Below are 22739 nucleotides of genomic sequence, written 5' to 3' on the forward strand. Positions count from 1 at the left end.
AGAAATTTTCGGGGTTTGAAGTTTTGGGTGGAGACAAAAAAAAAAAAATTAGACTTTTTTATTTCTCCCAAACAACCAAATCTTTTTCAGCTTCTTCTTCCTTTCACCTACTACCACTATCTCCGGCGACTTCAATCTTCTCCGACGACCGTCGCTGGCAATACCCGGACGGCGACGTTAAGGTGCATTTGGTTTCATTTTTTTTTGTTTTCCGCCGTCTTCCCTGGAAACACTTTTGCTTTCCCCAAAGCGGTGACAAAATTTCTAAATTCAAAGAGGTCCGTTCAATTACCAATTACTGAAGGGGTAAACTCAATGACCAATTAGTTTTGAGGGGGTAAGCTCAAAAAACCTAGAGAATAATTAAGCTAACAAACAAAGGAGTGGGGAGGGATAAAAGAAAGAAGGTTTAGGAATTGATAGAACTAAGGTTCTGTTTGATATCCATTTTTCCAGAGAAAAAAGAAAAAGATTCCCTAAAATTTCTATCTGTTTGATAGGCAAGGAGGAGAAAGGGAAAACTCCCATCACGTGACTTTTTCATGAAATTTTTTCTTCTATAACAAGGAAATTTTTACCCACCTTTTATAAGAGAAACTTTTTCTCAACCTGTTGGAAAACAGTAAGGCACAAAAGTACTGACTTAGTCAGCATATGGTGATGCTTAATCAACCTACTCCCTACATAATGGCCCTGCCACGGTGCCACCTATACCATACTACCATATAGTCCTTTCTCTCTCTTTCTCTATTGGATAACATTTTTTAGCTGAGGAATTACCAGAGCAACATCATGAACAAGTACTTGATTTCTCTAATATCTAAAATCCATGACTAAAGATAGACTGAAAACTGATTCTTGGACGAAAACTAATGTCATTACATCTCCAGCCAAATCTTAAACTTTAATAGTACTTCTCTCTCTTCCTCCTCCTTTGAAAGACACCCATAATTTTCTTTTCAATCTTCAATAATGGCAGGTGGTCGATGTGAGTGAGAGATTTGGGATTCCGTTTTGATTAGAGATCTAGCTTTATTGTACTATTATGTTGAAATCAATTAATTCATTATGTGGGTTTTTTCTTTTTTCTAGTAAGAGAAGAAGAAGTAGAGAGAAAGAGATGATGGTAGGTGGTGGTGGTGGTGGTGGTGGTGGTGGGAGGTGCTCCTGCGCCTAAACAGGACGAGTTACAACCCCGGTGAAAGATCAGCTTCCCAACATTTGTTATTGCATTACTAGTCCTCTTGCTCGATGGCGTAAGTTCAGTCAAATATTCAAAGATGGAGAAACTATACTGGTTTTCTTTATTTGCTTAAATTGTTAATTCGAGTTCTGGTGTTATTGTATTTTTTTTTCTGTATCTCCTTATTGAACTAAACCAGCTCAACCTGGTCGAGATACCATCATTCAGTAATCATCATTGATGTTCTTGTTCTTCTCACTGCAATTGATGCTTTCTTTCTCTAATTAACTAAAACTTTTTTGAAGCTCTTTCATAAAGCTTCCAATGCTACTTTTGCATTTTAAAAAGTACCAGATTAAACTGAAACACCTTAAATCAATTTCTTTTCTTCTCAACCCTTTCTTCATTTTCAGAAGAAGATGAACCGGTTGCGTCTGGGTCGTTACACATAATTCAGATCATTTTGGATTGTTTCCCTTGCCGTACCAAACACTGGAAAATATGAAAAGATTTACGGAGAAAATTATTCTTAGAGAAAAAATTTCTTTGAGAAAAAATTACCCTCTCAAAGCCCGTGATTGAGGGAGTGAGGCCAGTACGTTGAGATATTGAGCGGTGCCTCGGGTCACAGGATGGGTGGCTAAGGGTGCCACAGATGGTACCGGAGCAAGGTGTCGGTACCCGTGTGAGAGAGACCATATACCCGTTACGGACCAATGCCAGCACCAGCTTGGCAGCTTCTATTTCTGATTGAGCTTAGCTGCCAAGAATGTTAATGTGGATAGTTGAAAAGAGTATTCCAAAGTTGAACATATAATAAAAGAATAATATTTTGTTGAGATAGTAAATTCAGCATTTAGCAAGAAAGCAAATAAAACCCAATTAATAACAGCAATATGAGAGAGAAATATATTTATATCACAGTTTTTTCATAATTTAGAACAGAAGTACAGATTCAAACTACTCAATTTTTTCCATGAATTTTCAAGGCACTTGACATGTATGTAGTCTGAGCGGACCAGAACCAGCCGGATCTCTTAGAAACAGGTTTATCGTCAGTCTTCTTCTTCCTCGTCTTCGTTATCATCAGGTAGTCCAGTTTCCTCTCCTATTCCTTCAAGGAGTGAATCTACATCCTCTCCCAATTCCGCCAATCTCGTACTTAGTCTCTCCACTTTGCTCTGTTCTTGTCCAAGGCAAACAAGCAGATCGTTTAATTCTGCCTCGCTTTCTTTCTCGGCTTCTTCCCTTGCTTCTGCTTTTACAGCTTCAAGGTCTATATATTGTTCTTTTCCTCCCTTCTTTAAGGATTGCACCTCTGTTTCCAGGCGGTAATTACTCTGCTCAAGACTGTTATAAGCATCTGAAAGGCTCTTCAGATCTGCTTCCATCTTTCCAGCTACATTTTGGTACATAGATAACTCAGATTCGAGTTTAGCTTTCTCTGACTTGAGGATTTCTACTCGTTGAACAGCTTCTTGTAGATCTCTGCGGAGAACTTCGTTTTGGATTCTTTCTCTGCCTCCACTTGCTCTCTGATCAGAACTGGAAGCACCAGCTCCGCCAGTTTTGGCCAAATCCTCAGCTAATGTTGCATTCCGCCCAAGAAGATCCTTAAAAAGATTAAGTACCCGGGATATCAAAATGCGGGTAAGTATAGTTGTTTTCGAAAAATAGAACTTTGCAACAACATAAGGAATATATCAAAAGAAAGTCAAATATCAATGTACCTGCATTTCGCTGCACTGTTTCTCGACAAATGATTTTAGTCGTTTAACATAATCTTCGTTGCTCTCCCTGTCCTTCTGCTCCAATTCTGCAGGCACTACAACTACCTTGCTTTTCGGGTGACTGAATATCTCTACAATGCTCTCTCTAACATTGGCCTCCAGAGTTCTAATAAAACTGACAAACTGCTCATCAAAAATCGACATGAGAACGGAATGTTCTTCATGATTCTGATCGCTTTCACCATCTTCAACATTTTCAACATCCTCCATACTAGCAGCATTGGATCTCACCAGTGGTTTACGCTCTTCGGCGTGTTTCGCAGAGACAGATTGAAGCCTTTTGTGCATCTCGTCGAATTTCAAGAAGTATGAGGTCAGGCCAATTTTCTGGCTGATGGCATCGACCACCATAAAAGCGTCTTTACCACTCTCGACAGATCTGTTAAAGAGAACACACTCCCCTAAGAGAAGAGCGGCTAACCCCCTCGTGAATACAGTCTCAGAAGGACTTGCGACCAGTTCAAGCAGATAGGTGAGATGGTGCTTTGAGTCTAGGAAAGAATCAACTGCACTTGGACAATCTGCCAGCCAGGTAACTAGTAGTCGCAAGATAATAGGTTGAGTATAAAACTTGCACCCTGGAGTTGAACCTTTATTATTGGCATCCTTATGTTTCATGGATGAGGCAAGAGCCAAATACACCACAATCCGATGCATAAGTGGTTCTTCTGCACCCAATGATTGCATTGGTGCCTCAAGTTTGACTTGGAGAACCTGTAAGATGAGATGCGTCAGACCAGTAAGAGGAATATTGCATGGCACTCGTAATTCCAACCGTGCGCAGAAAGTTATTTTTGGGCTATGAGAAGTTAAAACATAAGAACTTGATAATACACATTAAATGCAAATGGATCTCAACTTTGGTGAACATCAGGAGTAAGGGTTTTCTTAAATTATAGGGTTGTTTCTAGCAGGAAAAAGAAATGAAGAGAATGAAATGAAGGAAAGTCAAAACAAAGAAAAGCATCCACGTGCAGATGACATTATACTGAATATCATCATTAACCATTTGCTGCTTGCTTCTCTTTATGCAACCAAATGAAAATAATATTTTGTCATGGTTTCAGTGTTTCACTTTCTTTTTATCCATGAAACTCCATCCCATGCTCCAATGGCAACAATGCTAGTTCTCATATACTCAAGAAACAACTAGAAAAAGGGAGAACTGGGAAGACTAGAATGTAAGATCGCATACCCTTTCCTTGCACTTGATATTGTCCTTCAGAAGATGACAAAGAACACTGGCAGCTCTGCAGCAAGACTACGCTTCAAAAGAAATAAGAAAGATGTTAATCAGTTAGATAAACTCTTGAATAACATGCTATATTCAGTAAAATTGTTGCTGGCCAAGATTTATGAGCCAAGTGAAGTATAACTGCGACATTTTCAATTAATCTCTCAATACATCCTTCAACCTCTCCGTAGACAAAAGAAATCAGAATCTGTTTACATTATAAGGTTTTATACTAGCGCAGAAGAAAAAGGAGGGAGAAAGGGGATACAGGTTTCCTACTGAAAATGCTTTCTAGACCCGCACACAAATTTGTTCAAAGAAAAATATGCATGACTAAAAAAATCAGTATTTTCCATGCAAACTACTGAATTTACTTTACTATGTGTTACCTCGAGATCTCCATCACTCTCGTTTACATTAAGACCATCTAACAGCGTCCTGTCAATGGTATGCAAATTAGAAGAGCATTAATCAACCAAGACTTCTAAGATTCTAAAAGACGGTAAGAAGACTGCAGGAGAACGTTAAAAAAACTAAATGCCGAGCATATGAGATGATCATAAACTAAAATACCTTCCAAATTTCATGCTAACGTTCTCTTGAGGGGTATGAGCCATTAAATTTGTTTGAGAAATCAGTGTGGAAGCTAGTACTGCTTGACCATCACTATTATCCTGCGTTAAACAATCACAACCAGAAAAACTTTGATCACTACCAAAATCAGCAGTCAAACAACTATATCTGCGGGTGTGTGTGTTTATGTACGTAAACATTTATACAAACTAAAATGTTGAACCATGTGGGCACTATCCTACAGAAGACAGTGTCTTCTTTTACACTTTCACAAGCTCAACAATTAATTAAGCTCAATGCGCCCATGGATTCACTCTAGCAAGCATGAGACACTGAATTACCAACCTCACAGAATTGCTTGAAAACATAGTCAGCTGCCAAGAACTCTTGTGTGCTAGACGTCCGCAAAATGGTCAGCAGAATGGAATTCAACGCGAGTTCAGCATCTGGTTCCTCTCCAAGCAGTTTCTTCCCTAGGGCGTCAAGATTACTAGGATGCCTGGCTACCAAATTACCAATGCATTGCAGGGCCTGAAATAGTAACATAAGTTAACACAATCCAACAATAGTCTACTTCGCCTTTTCAGTTAACCAATTCAAATGAAACTAAAGAGTCATATGTAGTAAATATATATTGACTAGAACGTGAAACTGTCCTCAAATTATGTTTATAAAATACCCTGAGAAAAGAAGTACTGGAGATTGATGAAGAAATAAGTTTAGACACCAACCAAAAGGAGATAAAAATGCAACTAAGAAACAGTTGTCTTACCGCACAGCGGACAGCAACTGCAGCCCATGGACTCTCAACACCTAACATCAGAAGATGGTCCAGTACTTTTTTCTGCAGTCAACAGAAAATGACAAGCTGAGATATTTCCCTTTTGTGGATGGCCGCAAAGTTATAAGATCGATATGAACCTGAGCCAATACTGTTTGGTTAGACTGGCGGTTGGCATGTTTTCCAGGATCACCCTCCCGGCCTCCGATCAGGAGCAACTGAATGGTCTCTATTGCACTGAGCAGATTCACTGTCTACCGCCATAATATTTGTTATCAGACAACAAAGTCGACCAGTAAAGCTCTTATAACAAGTTAACAGCAAATTACCAAGCAATACAATGTCTTAACTGTCGATGGAATTATACGAAGTGCTATTATCTACTTCAGTAGCATTGTACCTTTTGTTGGGTGAAACTGTACGAACTACCTCGAAGCTTCAAAATTGATATAACATGCTCAAACCCCATAGTTTCCCTCAATAATATCTGAACTAAACAAAATTAGGTTACAACTTTGTAAAAGAGATTAACATCGTGATCGAACAGTAACTATGGAACTTCTGCAAACCTGATTTGATACACTGCTACGGAGCAGATTATTCAATAGTTCCAGGCAATCCTGCAGAATTACAACATTACCAACTGTAAATTATTAGAAGAGAATAATTCATATGAACTCTATTCCCCTTGCTTACTTTAATGCCCACTTTGAGCTAGTGCAGGATTTTGTTATTTCAAACTCAAATAAGTTTAATCGTTGGAGCAGTTATTTTCAGATGGAAGAACAAAGAGCTAAGTAGTTGATGGCCAAAGTTAGTGGAGTGACTGTAAATTGCCGTCGCCAGATTTACATATGATACCATTTTTCGTTTCCAAGATAAAGCGATTACCACAGCCATAGTAATGAGCTGACCAACCACCACATTTTATCTTCGAAACCAAAAAGCTGCACCCAACATTAAGATGCGCTGATAGAGTAGATGTCAATATATGGCATAATGTGTAACTATGGAAATTAGGCAAAATCAGATTTTAGTGACAATCTATCTTAGGAATGACCCCTACGAACCCCAGGCGTATTTATGCACTTAAGATGCAAAAAACAGCATAAGTTTTCAAAATTGCAGAGACATCAAACTAAATTCCTCGCAACCAAGAAAAAGCTCAAGTTAAGTGAACCCTTTATTAGTAAAGGGGGCATAATCAGTTGCCAGATCAACAATTCCACAGAAGTCACCTGAACAACGACTCCACCTTCAGACCCTCCTTCCTCCTTAATAATGCTAAAGATCTTATCCAATGCGCCCTCAAAGACCAAAATCTTTTGGATTTCCTGAGATGAAAGAAAGCAAGTAGTAAGTATAACACAGAAAGCACTTCACCTAAATAAAAATTTCTTTGTTGGAAATGCAGGCGAGTCACCTCAGCTTCACGAGTCAAGTATGTTAGAAGTAACAAGGCTTCGTTTCTTATAACCTATCAAGCACACAACACGATCATTTTAGAGGAAAATACCCTTTCTCTAACATTATATTTCCTTCATTGGGAACATTATGATAGAGTTGAAATATAGATACTTCAGAAAGTGAATTCTGCTTCTTACCTCACGATCCATAAGCATGTCCATCAGACTTGTTATTCCACGAGGAATGGTAAGAATTGCTTCTTGTAATCTAATATGGGAGACCAAAAAAACTTCAAATCCGAGATGTTACAGTGAAACGAGGAATCTAACATATAAACGCAGGGTTATATAGGATAATAAGGTACCTATTTTGAGAATGTGTAAGTAAAGCTGTCAAAAGCTGAAGTGTATAATATCGGACATAGAAGTCCTCCTCTGCCTATTGAAGTACAGAAACAAAAATGTGTTTATTGAGAAGTACTCCCTAAATGCATAAATATTTAGACACAAATGATACTTAGCTGAAACGTATAAAAGCAAGAAGATCTCACCAACAAGCTTAGAAGAAGAGAAATGTTTTCTGCTTCTCTAGATAGCAAATCAGAGTTCATCAATGTCGACTGAACCTCATTGTTTGGTCCACGTGCAGTAGGGATAGGAGTTAAAGCGCTTAAAAGTGTTTCAACAGCACCTCGGATCTGCATATGCTCAATGTAAGAATCATTGCAACACTAGTATATAACTAAAAGAAACATTACACAGGTAAGAGCAAAACAATTGAAGAAGGTTGATAATGAAAACTTCAAAAAAGTAAAAAAGAAGGGAGATAGCATTGAGTTATCTCTGAAAACGTCATCTGAAGGTCAGAGAAAATCTGTTTCTCATGTGACACCGAATAAAAAGCAAAACTCGCAATAACGATACTGGTACACAAGTAGTATATAAACAACACTCCTCAGAAGCGAGATACTGCATATCTTCCAAGGAAATCTTATAAGAATAAGTTGCTTTAGGAATTGCTTGTCGGACTAATTTTCTTTGACAGGAAAACTATCGAGTTCACAAGTGAACAAGAATGGTCGATCAAAATACCAAACTAGAAACTGAAAGCAAAAGCAAATAAAAGGTAAGATCACAAACCATCTCTACATCATCACGCTCTTCCCTTAAGACACTCATAAGCACAGGAAATCCTGTTACGAGTTATATAAGTGAAATGGGTTAGACATGTATGGAATACCATAGGGTAGGAAGTACTAGTGAAATTAAGATAACATACCCATTGCCCCAAATGCTAGCTGGGCAGAACGACTCTCTGCTACGACAGATTGAAGTTCAGTCATAGCAGCACGTCTATCCTCTGCTAGGACACCATTGCTTATCCGATCAAGCAACCGTTCAACATAGCTATCAAAAAATAAAAATACAAGCCAGCACAAACCCAATTGAGGAATAATAGCAAGAAATCAAAACTAATATTAACAACAACCATTGTATTCTCTCTGCGTCAAACAAACTTCTTTTCTTTGGTGGGTGAGGAATCAAAAAGCGATTCAGCTCAAGTAATACAAAATCAATAATTCCTAGACTAGACGACTAAATTACAGCTATCTAAGAATTGGTAATCTCATCTCAAAGAAGAAGAAGAAGAAGAAGAAGAAGAATAGCTGATTACATATTAAACCTCAATTAAGTTATAGTAATGTTTTTACCTATCATCAGTTGAGGCAGAACTCTCATTCCCAAAAACAAGTCCACCAACCCCCTGAAACAAGAGAATTTTCTAATTCAACTCCTCCCAGTCTATAGTAAGTAATATATCAATGAGAAAACCCTAATTACTCTTTACTTGAGGAAGACGGAAGCAAGAGATGAAAAACAACAGAGATAGAAGAAAGAGACCAAAAAGTACCTGAGCAACGGCGTTGAGATTGAGACGACCGAGTTTGAAATCCATCAGTTGATCGGAAGAGAAATTAAGTTTGTGATTGATTGACTGAATTACTTACTAGGTTGGATCGTGAGATTTGATCTGAAGAAGTAGTCAGAGTTTTGGGATTTCAAAATCAAAGATTTGATTTACTCGCACATGATGATGGAAAAAGGAAAAAGTGGAAGTTTTAATTTTTTGAAACAACTTCACCGTAAATCCGTAATCCGTCCCCTGTTTCTATTTAGGATTTGGTTTTTTTTTTTCAGTTCGCAAGAGAGATTTGAGCCCATGCGACCAAATATCTCAAAAGTCACGATCCTATTATAGGCTTACATGTATAAGAAGAAAATTAAGAATGCAACACAATGGGTATATGATTTGGGTCAGACATCAGTATCGTCGGAACACATATTAGTGATAACTTATTAGACGAATGCGGTTCTTGAGTGAAATAATTTGCTGAGCGATCTACTAAAATGTTCAAAATTCTGCTTATCGATCTACTTATTAGACAAATATCACTCTTGAGCGAAATAATTTACAGACGATCTACTCAAATGTTTATAATATGTTTAAGCTCGTTCTTCAGATGTTTATTTACGCTCAGCTCGTCTACGAGATGAGCACAATAGATCAAAATGGTTTGCAATTTTAAGTTCACGACACAGATAAAGATATATATTTCTGTGTTAACTTTTTTTTTTTTTGAAAGTGTTTTTATGTGTACTTGGTAGTTCAACTATTTGAAAGTTGTCTTATACCAATTCCAATTATTTTTTATCATATGGTGCCGACGGCACAAGTGTTAATGGGTTGGAGATTCATCTCCAAAATGGACAAGCTTCCCACGGCATGAGAGTAAGTCCATTAAAGGTGGGAAACTAGGAGATTTTACATCTTGGTCATGTTGTTCTGCACTTTGGACATAAGTGATAACTGATAACTGGACAGGCCAAGTTTTGAAGCTCGGGTGAGTCGCCACGACAATTCCTTAACCTTTAAACCCCATAATCTGCTAAGCTTTGAGTTTGGTACACTGCTTAGACTTAGATCACGACCTACAATTGACTCTGAAGTTGTGCAAACTCAGCTCTATGTTATAAGTAATGGCAATTCTAAGATTACCCATTAACACTCCAATTGATGTTTCCTTGGAAATTCCGTAGTAAGATTATGAGCAACAACGATCAATTGGTTATCGTAATTCAGAAAGAACTAAAGGGAGGAAGAGACTAAACAAACAGGGTTATAATTAATTTCCTGTAAATGAGAAACCATATATATCCTACTCAGTTAGAAACATCAAAACAGCATGATGAATTTAAGACCTAAGAGATTGTCGCAAAATAGAAAAACACAATTTGTTCATCAGATTGACCGAATTTACTAAAATCCAAGTACCCAAATCACATTGATGGCAGAAAACCCCATGACAGATAGCAAACACTTCACTCTGAGGAAGGATTACGAAATGTTTAAAACCCACCCTGCTGCTGTCCTGGATGTCTCGGTCCTCAAGGGCGTGCTCTCTTGTTGCTGCAAGCTGGGCATTTGTACTACTTGATATGCTCAGCTCTAGCTGGGGTAATCTTGACACACTTGCCATGGTACCATTTCTCACAGATGTCACAGCAGATCCAGAACTCATCCGTTGAGTAATTATCTCCACATGCACCACACAAGGTATCCCCGTGCTCGTCTTCGTCTTCCTCATCCAAACCCTCTTTGTCATCCTTTGGATGCATCGACTTCGGATGCCTTGTCTGAGGCTCGGATCCTGCTCGCTGCTTTTTGTTGCCAACACATATTCCAAATGATAGAGTGCATTATAAAATTAGATAACTGTGCATGAAAACTCACTACAAAACTGACACCCGAAACACTATATGGAGCGCAAAGTGGAGGAACTAAAACAGTTTAAAGCATTGACAGTTGCCCTTAGGCCACTTACAAAAGCTTTACAAAAGAAAAAAATGGCTCAATTTCTCTGTGATTTTCCTGACTGCATTATATGCAATTGCATGAGTATCCTAGGGCTATCAATCAGTCATCCGTAAGCCAAGGCACATTAATTGAGAACGCTTCCCAAGAAGTAACAAAATATTACAACGTTAGAATCTGAAAATTACGCTGCTTTTCCAGTCAAAATCTCCACTTGTATTTGGTAAAATTTCAAAACAGTTTTTAACCCTTTAAGAACAGGTAGGACTAACCTGCTTCGGCTTGGATTTGGTGCTGCTATGATTTGAAAGTGAGGACTTCTCCTTCACTTGTTTCCTAGCAGCTCCTGTCACAACCTCAAAAGTTGTCGGAAGTTCATTTATCATATTAAATAGACGCTTCCTGCATCAAAAAATCACCAAAGCCTTTAGGGTTTATACATAACATGCGTGTCTGCTTAGGAACCAAAAACAGAAAAGGTATTAAAGTATTGAATAATTAGAAGAATATACAATACAAGTAAACACGTCAAGTGCTTACTATATAGCCAATGATGCTGAAATAGCTAAGACATGGAATTTACCTCTCGTTTTTCTCAAATCCAAATCTAGCACCAAAATAAAATGCAACAGAAAGTAGCCATGCGTCACTGTGGACAGCGACCAAAGCTAACCAGTCCTTTTCTGGCATACCATCTCTAGCAAAGTTAATGCCCAAAGCAGGCTCTGGAAGCTCTGGAGGAACCTCTTCGGCTGGTAAATTGACCTTCTCTGCACAGTACAAAATCACATATCCAGCTAATTAACCAGAACATAACAAGTATAGTGTAGCTGACATGAAAAGGTCGTGAGAAATCAAGTATAAATCAAAACAACTGAATGAATCCCAATTATCAGAGGATCCGAAGCTTGAAGTTGAAAGTATTTAATCAATAAAATCATATGACTCAAGAAAAAGATATCTAAGAGTTCCACTTCAACAAAAAATGCAGACAAACAACCACAACATACTTCATATTGGAGAAGCAAAAAAACAGAAGAAAATTCTGGAGGTTATATGACAGATCTACAGAAACGAATATTCCGAATGCCACCCTGTTACATCAACAATAAATATATAATCGCAGAAGGCAGAAGCAGCAGAAGAGGAACTAAATCTTTTTAAAACGTAAAACCGCAACAAACTTTGTAGCATTCGGCCGAAAGGAGAATAACTTCAAACAATATCTATTATATAAAACGCTAAGTTTTTTGCTGACTAGGACAAGCTGAAAAACACATCCGATCGTTCGTTACGTTTTCGATAGGATTCTCACCCTTTGATCGGTTACCTACCTAAAAAAGTTCACCACTACGAATGAGGGTAAATAAAAAGTTCACCTGGGAGATGAATCAAACCCACTCCTTTCGTTACCCTTATCCAATCTCCCCCCAGAAAGTACCCTCTTTTTTGGCATTTAGAGCATGTCCAACCCCAGCCGGGCTGAGGCCATAAATTCAAATTTATGGCCTCAGCCCCCCGCTCCAAGCCCAGCCGCTTGGAGCGGAGGCTGGGGTTGGCCATTCAGTCGCCCCTAACATTAGGGGCGACTGAATGGAGGCCCCAAGTGACCGTTGGGGCCCCAACAGTCACTTGGGGGGATAGATCTGGCCGTTGGTTTATCCAACGGCCAGATCTACCTTTTTTTTGTTTTTTAAAAAAAAAAATAAACTAAAAACATTAAATAATTAAAATAAAATTTAAAAAAAGCTAAAAAATAACAAAAATCAAAACAACTTTTAATAATGAAATTATATTAATACAAACCGACTTTTGCATTAATAATCCGACGATCCAAAACACAAAACTAATAATCCGACGATAGAAAACACATTACTAATAATCCAACGACCAAAAGTTATTCATTGTCATCGTTTGATCTCGTATTCCATAAGTGTTCGATAAGATCTGCCTTCAACCGAGAATGAGTATCTTGGCTTCTAATTCGACCTACACGATAAGTCTTATAGAGAAATATGAGATATTTAATATGGTGGTTGGATAGTTAATAATATTTAATATGGTAGAAAAGAGGGAAATTCAAATTTTCGGCCTCAAGAGAGGCTGGGGTTGGAGCTGAATTTTAGAGGCTGAGCTGAGGCCAATAATTTTAGGTGAAAAAGTGGTTTTTTCGGCCTAAGACAGGCTGGGATTGGACTTGCTCTTACACCCCTATCTTTGTGAACGATTGCTCTGAAGTGAAAGTGAAACCGTTCTCTCTAAGTAACATTGTCTCTTGTCTCTGCACCTGTCTCTTCCCCCCTTCATTAATTCATCTGCCGTTACAATCTCTACCTTCACAATCTTCCTCGATCATCTGCTACAAAATCAAAGTGCGCCTATCCGTTACTCGCTCATCAATAGAGGAAGTGGAAAGGGATATCTCGGCATAGATCTTCCATATTTTTAAATAACGCAGAAATTGATTAGCATTGAAGAAATCTGTAATCTGTTTCTCCTTCTCTTTTGTAGTTTCTTTTTCTCTAAAATCTGTTATCTGTTTCAGGTCAGAGAATAACTTTTTGGTCTTTCAATTCCTCTCTATCAGATTTCTTGAGTTAATATAAAGGTTCGACTCTAATACTCCTTTGTTTTCTTACTTTGATTTCTTTTTAGTGTTACTGTCATATGTATCTTTCTAAACCTATTCGATTCTCACCAATCTTCCATTCCAAATCCTTATCTTAGATGGACTGAAAATTCAAATAGTTTAAGCACAAAGTTTGTTTAGGAAAATCATATTGTGTTTGTGGGTAACATGTTTGTTTTAATTCCCCAGTTTACAGAGGTCCATGTTATATGTTGATTCAGTGCTTATGTTGTTTTCATTATGCAAAATCTCTCCAATTTTTGTATATGTTCTTTCATTATAGCTTCTTGCTTCATTGTAAATAGTTTATGACCAAGATTTGCTATATAAAACCACTGGATGCCCATAATTTTTCTGAAATCCTAATGTTTGAAACTCTGCAACCCAAATCATTTATTCTAATTTGTTTATTTCATAAATCATTAATGGGTTGTAATGTTATTGTAGGAAATTCAACCAATTTTCAGTCTTCATCAAGCTTAAAGTCTTTCAGTTTTTTTGTTTATTGAATCAATTCATGTTCTTCATTCCATTTTGCTACAAATATGTCTCTCTTATTGTTCGTTCCTTTTTTTGTTATCAAGTATATTTAGTACTTCCGTTTGATTAGTTAAGCTGGTATAATTTTCTTTTATACATTCTACTGTGCAGGCAGATCTCATAAGATGTTTCAGTATACTTGAATTTCGACCTTTGTATGTTGTTGTCTGTTATTTGTGGCTTTTACCCATTTTGCTTCTGTTGAGCTTTTCAGTTTATGCAATTGGCACTTTTTATTATGTGTCCTGGAAAAAAGACCTTGTTTCATGCAAATGGATGTCTCATATCTCCACTTTCACACCCAAAACTGGAAATAGTATTCCCTACTAATTCCAGAATTAACATATTTGGTTTTGACAAATGTCACAAATGTTTGTTTGAGTCTATTTATTTTCACTATCCCTTCTGTTGGCATTCACTTCCCTCGACGATTATTGTTTATCTAAATAGCATGTATACTTCAACACACCCTCATGTTTATCTGAATCTATTATCTTCGCTATCAACTTCTGTTGGATTCGTTTCCCCGTTATGTCATCAACCTGATGATTATTATCTGAATAACATGTGTACTCTACCATTCTCCCCAGATTTACTTATTTGTTATGATTCACTTATTTTAAATGTATGTATACATCAATTGCTGTAGGTCATCTGTAATACCTTATTTGCTTTCGATATTTTTCTTAACAGCCCTTGTTTGCTTTAGATAAGTGAACTATTGCATTCTCAATGCCTCTAACACTTTGTCTGGTTGTCTACATTTCTCTTCTCTTGCTTACTAAACTTTTTAGTACCTAGCTTGGTGATATGGTTTGATTTTTCGTTTTGGGATGTGATTTTTGCGAGATTGAGGTTTCCCTATAGCTTGTGACATCATTTAAATGCACACGACCTTGATGCATAAGTTTTAACCTGGTGCTGCATCTTGACTCTTGAGGATACTGTAGATGATGATACTTTTTCAATACATATAACTTATAAGCATGTAGTTCTTTCTAAATGATGCATTATGACATAAAAAGATTTTGGTAGCATATGCTTATGTTGTACTAAGCTGGAGATTTTTCATTCTTTGTCACTACAGTTGAGGAACTTGGTTTGGGCTACCTCAAAACATGATGTCTATCTCATGTCCAACTACTCCGTTATTCACTGGTCCCCGTTATCTTGCATTTTGTTCGAGGTTGTGAACTTTCATGTGGCACCCAGTGAGGTTACAGTCTATGACTTTTCACTCTAGATTTTTAAGTAATTTATCTTCAAAATTGTTAAATAATTTATAATATATGCCTTCCTGTGTCATTGGTTAGTGTGAATGCAACAAGAGATATATGAGAGATGGTTTTCATTTTCTTTTCATTTTCTCTTTCTCATGTCCTATTTTTAGATTGTCTCTTCATGTTTAACCACAACGTGGACACTATTGTCTATATTTGATGCTTCCAAAGCTGAATGTCTTTGTTGTTTGGTTATCTAGAAACACACAGGAAGCTTGTTAGAAGGTTTTACTCAAACTCAGATCAGTACCCTTGCAGTTAAGAACAAATTGCTGATTGCAGGGGGTTTCCATGGAGAACTTACTTATAAGGTGAGTTTGGTCTTCAGTTTCCATTTACCCGATAAGGTGAGTTTGGCTTAAACACTTTGCGGTCAAAATCGATTTTTGACGACACTTTAATTTGGAGTTGTTTATTTCATTGGTCGTGGTGGCCGATAGTTTATGTACTCCTATCTATTATATGGTTGAAACTATTCATATGGCAGCAGAGTGTTTCAGCAAAATTAACATGGGGAATTGACTTCTAGATAAAGTTATTTTGTAGCATATTGCTGGTAACTAATTTTGGAAGTTGAGTATATATATATTACATAAATGAAACACACACTATGGTCTAAATCCCTCTTCATTAACTCGATAACATGAGTTTTTGCAGGTAAATTGAGTTGCTTCGACAAGTCTTATAGAGCCTAGGATTTGTAATTTCTATCAAATACCCTTTACATAATGTGTAACTGGACCTGGTAGCTTATTTGCTTGATCATTATGTTGGGTTGATTTGTTTGGATTACTTTTACTAATTAAAACATCGATGACTTATCATTGGTATTTCTAAACTTTTCCTATACTTAAATATTGATCGAATATCAAATTGCTTATTCATGAGCACCTCGCATGTAAAGGTTCTTTATTACATGGAACATCACATTGCATATATTTGAATATGACAAGTCAAAATTTTGATTCTGGATCACCCATCTTCTGTATTGGTATTGTTGGATTGCAATTATTGTAACTTTCTTTTATTACAAAAAAGAAAAAAAAAAAACTATGTTCTTCTAATACTTGAACACTGCAAAAAAAATGCATTAACATGTATAGGAATAAGAAACATAAAGCCTTGTTTAAGGTATAACTTATGCAGAGTAGTTATGTTTTTTTAGGGAATATGTCTTTATGAACTCATTATTTATGAACCATAAAGGCTTTTGCCCTTATCATTGAGGTTCGGAGACTAAAAAAAATTAGGCTCCACATGTTAGTTACTAGATACATGTTTAATGCTTACTACAAATAGCACTTAGAGAGTTAAAAGTGAGAGACAAAATGACATTTCAAGCAGTCCTAACATTTATATATGAAGCCCTTGTAGGTAAGTTTGGTTTGTTAATCTATGATTCAATTATGAGATGAACTATACAATCGGGGAAAAATAATTATACGGTGGCTTTAATTAGTGCATTGTTATTCTTTTTAACCTTTTGTGATGTTGTGAAAGAACATGCCCGTGCAGCAGAAGAGGAACTAAATCTTTTTAAAACGTAAAACCGCAACAAACTTTGTAGCATTCGGCCGAAAGGAGAATACCTTCAAACAATATCTATTATATAAAACGCAAAGTTTTTTGCTGACTGGGACAAGCCGAAAGACATATCTAGCCGTCCGTTACTATTTTGATAAGATACTCACCTTTAGATCGGTTACCCACCTTGATTTATTGACCTACTCAAACAAGGAAGTGACTAAGCTCTTTAATCTGGTAAGTTATCTTTACTAGCGCCTTATTCTCCCCGGTTACAACATTGATGAAGAAATTGATGACCTGATGTTACAAAACTAATGAAGAAATTGATTATGATATCTTTCCCATTATCTTCTCCTTCCCGCGTTTCATTTCTTCACCTCTTCAATCTTCAATTGATTATGGAATTGCATCTCAGTTATGTTTTCTGAGAAAGATGGGAATACTCACAGCGACTTTCGGCATTGTCGACCTGTAGATTACTGGATCAAGATTGTTTGTAAACCTGAAATTGATTTAGGGTTAGGGTTTTGTTTCATGAAATTGATAGAGAGAGATACCAAATTCTGTGAAAATTAATGGCGGCAGGTGTCCTATCAACTGGTCTTTTGACGTTTATGTTTTCTAACTAAAAAGTTGAATTATGTCCTTCCTTGTAGCTTTGCTGTTGCACTTAAATCTCAGAGTGAGAAGATTACAGGAAAGGTTAGTTTCTTAGTTACTGGAAATTCATGTTTTTATTTTTCAATCGTTTTGATGCACTTAAATCTCAGAGTGAGAAGATTACAGGAAAGGTTAGTTTCTTCGTTACTGGAAATTCATGTTTTTATTTTTCAATCGATTTGATTAGGTTTTGATGTTTCAATTTTATTGGTTTAGAGACACGATTCAGTATATGTGAAGGCCGAGATGGAACTGAATTTTCTAATGGAGATGTCTTAATTTTCCCTGAAATGGTTAGATACAAGTAAATTTTGAATCCTAAAATTATATTAGGTCTTCGATTGTACCCAATTGTGTGAGATGTCCGATTCCATTTCATGATTTCAGGTTTAGGGGTTTAGGGTTTCATGTATCATGGCAGAAGAATGATTTAAGGTTCAGAGGTTTAGGGTCTGGAGGCTGGAGAACAACATAATCAAAGGTTCCGTTTTGTAGTTATCTTTTTGGTTTTCCACATCTGGTTTACGACCAAAGAGAAGCCTTCAATAGGGTTTTGTTTTGTAGTTATCTTCTTCATTTTTGTAGTTATGATTTCAAGTTCAATCTTGGCAGGCGAATTTCATTTCTTCTTATCTTCTCGCTCTTCTTTCATTTCTTCGGGGATTTTTGGTTTTGTTTTATGAAATTGATTTAGGTTTAGGGTTTTGTTTCATGAAATTGATTAGGGTTTTGTTTCATGAAAGAAGAATGATTTACTGTTAGGGTTTTGTTCCAATTTATATCTGGTGTTCCTGGAGGCTATGTATTGTGGTATCGTCCTCTTTACCATGCCACGAGGTATGAACTTATATACTACAATTTGTGTACGGCTTATATTTCAGTTAGGCAAGTTTTTTTACTGCGTCTTTGTAGACCGTGGATGATGTTAATCCTGCATTTCAAGTTTGTGGAAGGTCCAAAACCATTGGAAGGTAATGTTTCTAATTTACATTTGATTGTAGTAGTTTCTTAAAAATGTTGTAGGGTTTTCGTTTTGGTGCTCAGAGATATAGATATGAGACAACTTAGCGCTCTTAAAAGTCAGGTTGTAGTTTGTAATCAAAATAAACACTCTTCAGTTTTTTGGGGGATTTGTGCTAGCAATGGCATAAGCAAAAGCTTAGCACAATGTAAAATCAATTGGTAACAACATAATTTTCATATTAGGATTTTCAAAATTATGTTTGTTTTCAATTTCAGTTATGTCCAATACTTAGCAGGTCATTTTTTTAATGGTTTCTTATGTGTGATTTACATTCCTCTTTGATTGCAAACTCTGAAGATGTAGGAAGAAGAAAAAAAAACTTTAACATGTTTAATTGATACTGCAGTTTCTTTCGCTTTCTGGTGTTTTGTTTCTTCATTTTTTACATGTTTTCTTTTCAACAACTATTTCTCTAATACCTCTTCACCTTACAATTTACTTGTCTTTGGACATACCATTCATAAAATAGTGTTCATGTATTATATCATCATGAGTTAGTAGTGGGAAATGAGAGATATTTTTGCCATTTGTTTACGAGTTCTATCCAATATATCCACTTATTTGCGTTGTTGCAGCAACTTCACTATGGGTTTTTCCGATCTTTTCAAGGATAAATATGATCCATCTAGAGAGAAATCAATGAATAGAATTAGGTCTTTTTTATGCTCCACTCCTGTTTGAAGAAATGTCTCAATGAAAATGAAGAAACTAATGACATCGTTTTTCTGCTTCAGTGTCAATTAAGCACATAGGTACTGCTTACCATGATCTGGATATAACTTTTGGAGGCGAGTTTCTACTTTTGATTTATCTCTTTTTAATTTTGTGTTACAAGCAACCCCCCATGATTTTAGAAGTACGATTAATCTTTGATTTAATGTTTTAAGGAATGGTATCGACCTCAGTTTTTGTTGCTTTAAAACTTTAAAAGATGTATGTGTAACTGTTTGGACCTAATTTTGTTTGTGGAAGCAACTCTCAGTTCATTTCTTAAAGACGTATTTTGTCGTTTAACTTCATGAACTTTGGAAGAACCGAACCAACTATTCGAGAGTTTTCGCTCATATCCTCCAAAGCTCAAAGAAAGGAGTCTTGTGCCTATGTTATAACAAGGTCTCTTTTTTCCCGTTTGTCTCTCGTAACCTTAGAATTTGAAACAATAATATTTTCTTCAAGTATTTACTGTTACTGACATTAGTTTACTTAATTGTTCATGCAAACATAAGGACCAGTTCCACTCATGGTACCACTTTTTCGCCCATCCTCTTCCTTTTATCCTCTTTCACTATACGTTTTTTGTCAACTGATCAATTTTCTGTTTACATGAATTCCAGACTGGTGTAGAAAACGTTATATTTCAAGATGCATCGTGAGTTTCAAAAATCTCCAAAATATTCTCGGTTCGGTAACACATTTTAATCTCTTCCAATATTCACGTTAGCAAATGATTGGGTTTCTGATTTGTGAAAAAGTACTCAACTATTCTTGTTTTCTCTTTCATATATATCATACTTTTTCTCGTTCGTGATGGCATATTATAATGAGGATTTAAATTAGAAGGTATTTCGTTCGTATAGGATTTAACCGATAAAAGCAAATGGAAACAAGGGTAGTTATATTATCTATGTCTCTTTACATCAAAGTCGACTTTGTTTCCTCTATGTTCTCTGATGTTGATGAGTTTAACGCTCACGATCTTAAATACTTCATGTGTTTCTTCCGTTTTCACAAATTTCATGCTTCCTTGCTAGGAAGAAGACACCTTCTGGCGGGGGATAATACTGAAAAGTATAGCAAATGTTATGCCGATGGGAGTATGTCCCATCTTAGTTTATGAGCTGATGTCTTCACTTCAAAAACTGGGTAGACACACAAATATACTAATCCAATGTTTTTGAATTGTCACAATATGAGTAAGTACTCTATGAGTAAGTATTGTTTCTTCTCGAATATTTACGGCCATTCCTCGAATTCATTTTTCTTTTTTATTTGTTTCCATTCATTTGATTAAATTTTCAATTCGTAGGTTTATATTTTTCACCTTAAATAAAATAGTTGTACCCGATGGTCAAACGATATCAATTTTTTCTCAACCCTTAAAAGAGAAGATGGATAAAGAATATTCAACAACGGGTACTTATTCTTCCTACACAGGAAGCCCGTACTTGGTAGTGAGAAATAAGAGTATATAGATAAGACTTAAGATAGACAAAGAGAGATATATAGGTGCTTGTAGAGTATTTTACTTCAATGTTTTTGAATTGTCACAATATACAAATATATTTAGATTTTGAAGTTCCAATCTTATTTTATTAATTATACGTCGTTGTCAGAAATAATGATGCAAATACGAAAATCCATGTGGCAATTTGGATGTTAGAGTGTCAACATAACGACGGCTTAAATAGGAAACTACATTGGATCAAATTCAAAAATATATTTTTTTCAGGTGGTATTGGATTCAGCAACATGAACTTGATGGTGTTGCAGTTTGTCGTGTTCAACGAATTATGCCGTGCCAGAGGCACGGGCGATACCTAGTCTATATAATAAAACAGGTTGAAAAGTGCTGACTGGGACAAACATTCGAGATAAATCTGACCGTCTGTCCCAGATCAGAACTAATTTCAACGGTTAGATTCTTCAGTTTTAATATAATCCACGTTGATTTTGGGGGTTCTTGGTCATTAATTGCTATTAACATAGAATCCACGTTGATATTTTGGGGGCCGTTGGATTCTTCGATTTCAATATACACATTTAGTTTAGTCATTAATTGAATCAACGACCCTTATCAACTTCTCTTTGTCCATTCATCTTCTTTAGCTTCATATCCTCTCCCACAAACCCTAACACCTCTATTCCTTCGTCTCCCTTTTCAATGGCATTCAGTTTTCAGTTACTATATCCATATCCTCATAAAAACTCTGCTTAAATATGCTTTGAAGATACTCGAATCGATGAAACTCCCATTTGGTTTCTGTGAGCAACATCACGCACTGGGATTTTTTCTGTCTTCATTTGATTTTGTTTCAGTTTTTCTTTGTCTAATTTGTTTATGAAATTTACTTTGTTTATTAGGTTATTGAACAACTTTGTCTGGCTATTGCTAGAAATGGAAAAAAGAAAAAGGGATATATGTCAGGGAGAAAAATATAAAGTTGGATGGGGTGAGCGCATGAATCCAATTGGCGACCTTCAATGCTTCATATCCTCAAGCATTGTGTAGTCTCTAAACTATCCTAAGAAAAAGAAAAAAAATAAAGAAAAAAAATGAATGGGTGGTCTTTGTACATATTCTTTTTCTGTTGCAAGTATGTATCTAAGAGTGTCTTATATTTTATGTTTTCCATGGTTATATTGGACATTACATGGTATTATTAGTTGTAATCCTAATTATATTAGGGGTTTTGTAATTTAAGAATCTCTATAATTGAAGTTTCAAGAGTTTAGTAATGGATTTTTTAGGCTTATTTTCAATATGATAATCGACTGATATGTCCTCGATTAGATGTCGTCCAATACATTCTCAAAGTAGGTTTTCAATTATTTTTCCATCTCTTATCCTTTTAATTGAAAATTCTAGCATTTTAATTGATTTGTTGATTAGTTAAAGTGTTTGGTTTTGTTATCAATACAGAGAGTGCTCAAAGATCGAGGCTTTGGAATAAAATGACCAATTGGAAAGATCTTAAGTAAATGAGCATTTGTTTCTCGAGCTTGTTGTAAAACCATGGTCCGGAACAAAATTGAAACATAGTCCCGCAAGAGTTATTCAATATTCTCAACATCAGCAATTAGAGAATTAATATAACACTTTTCCTTCTCCATCAAATTAAAAGTTCTCACTTGGTAGCTGGTTGGTTCTCAATGGATAGCTTATCAAGATGTTTCGTAACTTTTTTATGGATTGAGCCCACACCAAGAGATTGTTCTTCCGGCTACAAAGGGTATGGTTATAGTTATTGTATGTTCAGATGGACTTATCAGAATATTTTGTAACCGCAAATTGAGTATTTGCTATATTACATTACTTTTGAATTTAAGCATGTACATTGAAATACATGAGGTAATTCGTATAATTGTCTATTCCGTTAGTCATTTTATGTGAGTTCAATTTTACTCTCATATATTAAACTTTGATTGTCTTGTAACTGCACGAGAACAATAAATTAATGTTTTGGTTGGTGACTAAAGAAACTATACGTTGAAGAATTCGTTCTACTATATATTTTTTT

General features: G+C 36.0%; 2 protein-coding genes and 2 long non-coding RNA genes across 11 annotated transcripts in view; 2 read left to right on the forward strand and 2 right to left on the reverse strand.

The window, feature by feature from the left end:
- Positions 1-2038: 2038 nt before the first annotated feature.
- Positions 2039-22739, reverse strand: part of GC6 (golgin Putative 6) — a 68618-nt gene continuing 47917 nt past the window's right edge. Inside the window, exons 2-20 of one of the 3 annotated variants that reach the window (XM_086639626.1) lie at positions 8880-9218; positions 8680-8732; positions 8247-8374; positions 8108-8160; positions 7519-7665; positions 7333-7406; positions 7166-7235; positions 6985-7038; positions 6800-6895; positions 6131-6181; positions 5962-6048; positions 5702-5815; positions 5553-5624; positions 5126-5311; positions 4781-4881; positions 4597-4645; positions 4169-4234; positions 2914-3687; positions 2039-2796 (exon numbers count right to left, since the gene is read on the reverse strand). In XM_086639626.1, coding sequence (XP_086495752.1) covers positions 2239-2796; positions 2914-3687; positions 4169-4234; positions 4597-4645; positions 4781-4881; positions 5126-5311; positions 5553-5624; positions 5702-5815; positions 5962-6048; positions 6131-6181; positions 6800-6895; positions 6985-7038; positions 7166-7235; positions 7333-7406; positions 7519-7665; positions 8108-8160; positions 8247-8374; positions 8680-8732; positions 8880-8924 — 2778 coding nt within the window. In that variant the 5' untranslated portion in view covers positions 8925-9218 and the 3' untranslated portion in view covers positions 2039-2238. The remainder of the gene's footprint in view (positions 2797-2913; positions 3688-4168; positions 4235-4596; positions 4646-4780; positions 4882-5125; positions 5312-5552; positions 5625-5701; positions 5816-5961; positions 6049-6130; positions 6182-6799; positions 6896-6984; positions 7039-7165; positions 7236-7332; positions 7407-7518; positions 7666-8107; positions 8161-8246; positions 8375-8679; positions 8733-8879; positions 9219-22739) is intronic. The other 2 variants (XM_086639627.1, XM_086639628.1) reach the window with 2 other exon arrangements.
- Positions 10386-12297, reverse strand: LOC147536944 (PHD finger protein ALFIN-LIKE 8-like). Its single transcript, XM_086639945.1, has 4 exons — positions 12255-12297; positions 11425-11611; positions 11114-11243; positions 10386-10684 (listed from the first exon to the last, which is right to left on the reverse strand). The coding sequence occupies exons 1-4, from the start codon at positions 12295-12297 to the stop codon at positions 10457-10459; spliced, it is 588 nt and encodes a 195-aa protein (XP_086496071.1). The 3' UTR covers positions 10386-10456.
- LOC147536945 (uncharacterized) lies at positions 13087-16145 on the forward strand. The gene is made up of 4 exons (XR_015224990.1): positions 13087-13449; positions 15098-15226; positions 15491-15601; positions 15948-16145. It is a non-coding gene; the product is annotated as an uncharacterized LOC147536945 (long non-coding RNA).
- On the forward strand, positions 17012-21632 carry LOC147536946 (uncharacterized). Of its 6 annotated transcripts, XR_015224987.1 has the most exons (9): positions 17039-17519; positions 17694-17770; positions 17865-18314; positions 18390-18448; positions 19236-19289; positions 19836-19906; positions 20253-20414; positions 20951-21059; positions 21583-21632. It is a non-coding gene; the product is annotated as an uncharacterized LOC147536946 (long non-coding RNA). The 6 variants fall into 6 exon arrangements; XR_015224989.1 differs by lacking the exons at positions 20951-21059; positions 21583-21632 and adding an exon at positions 19389-19639 and having other exon boundaries at positions 17012-17519; positions 17865-17958; positions 18359-18448; positions 19836-20110; positions 20253-20451; XR_015224988.1 differs by lacking the exons at positions 20951-21059; positions 21583-21632 and adding an exon at positions 19389-19639 and having other exon boundaries at positions 17012-17519; positions 17865-17958; positions 18359-18448; positions 20253-20451.

This window comes from Eschscholzia californica, unplaced genomic scaffold (genome assembly GCF_041429995.1).
Source record: "Eschscholzia californica isolate CP2 unplaced genomic scaffold, dmEscCali1.0.p SCAF_5, whole genome shotgun sequence".
NCBI classification, from domain to species: Eukaryota; Viridiplantae; Streptophyta; class Magnoliopsida; order Ranunculales; family Papaveraceae; genus Eschscholzia; species Eschscholzia californica.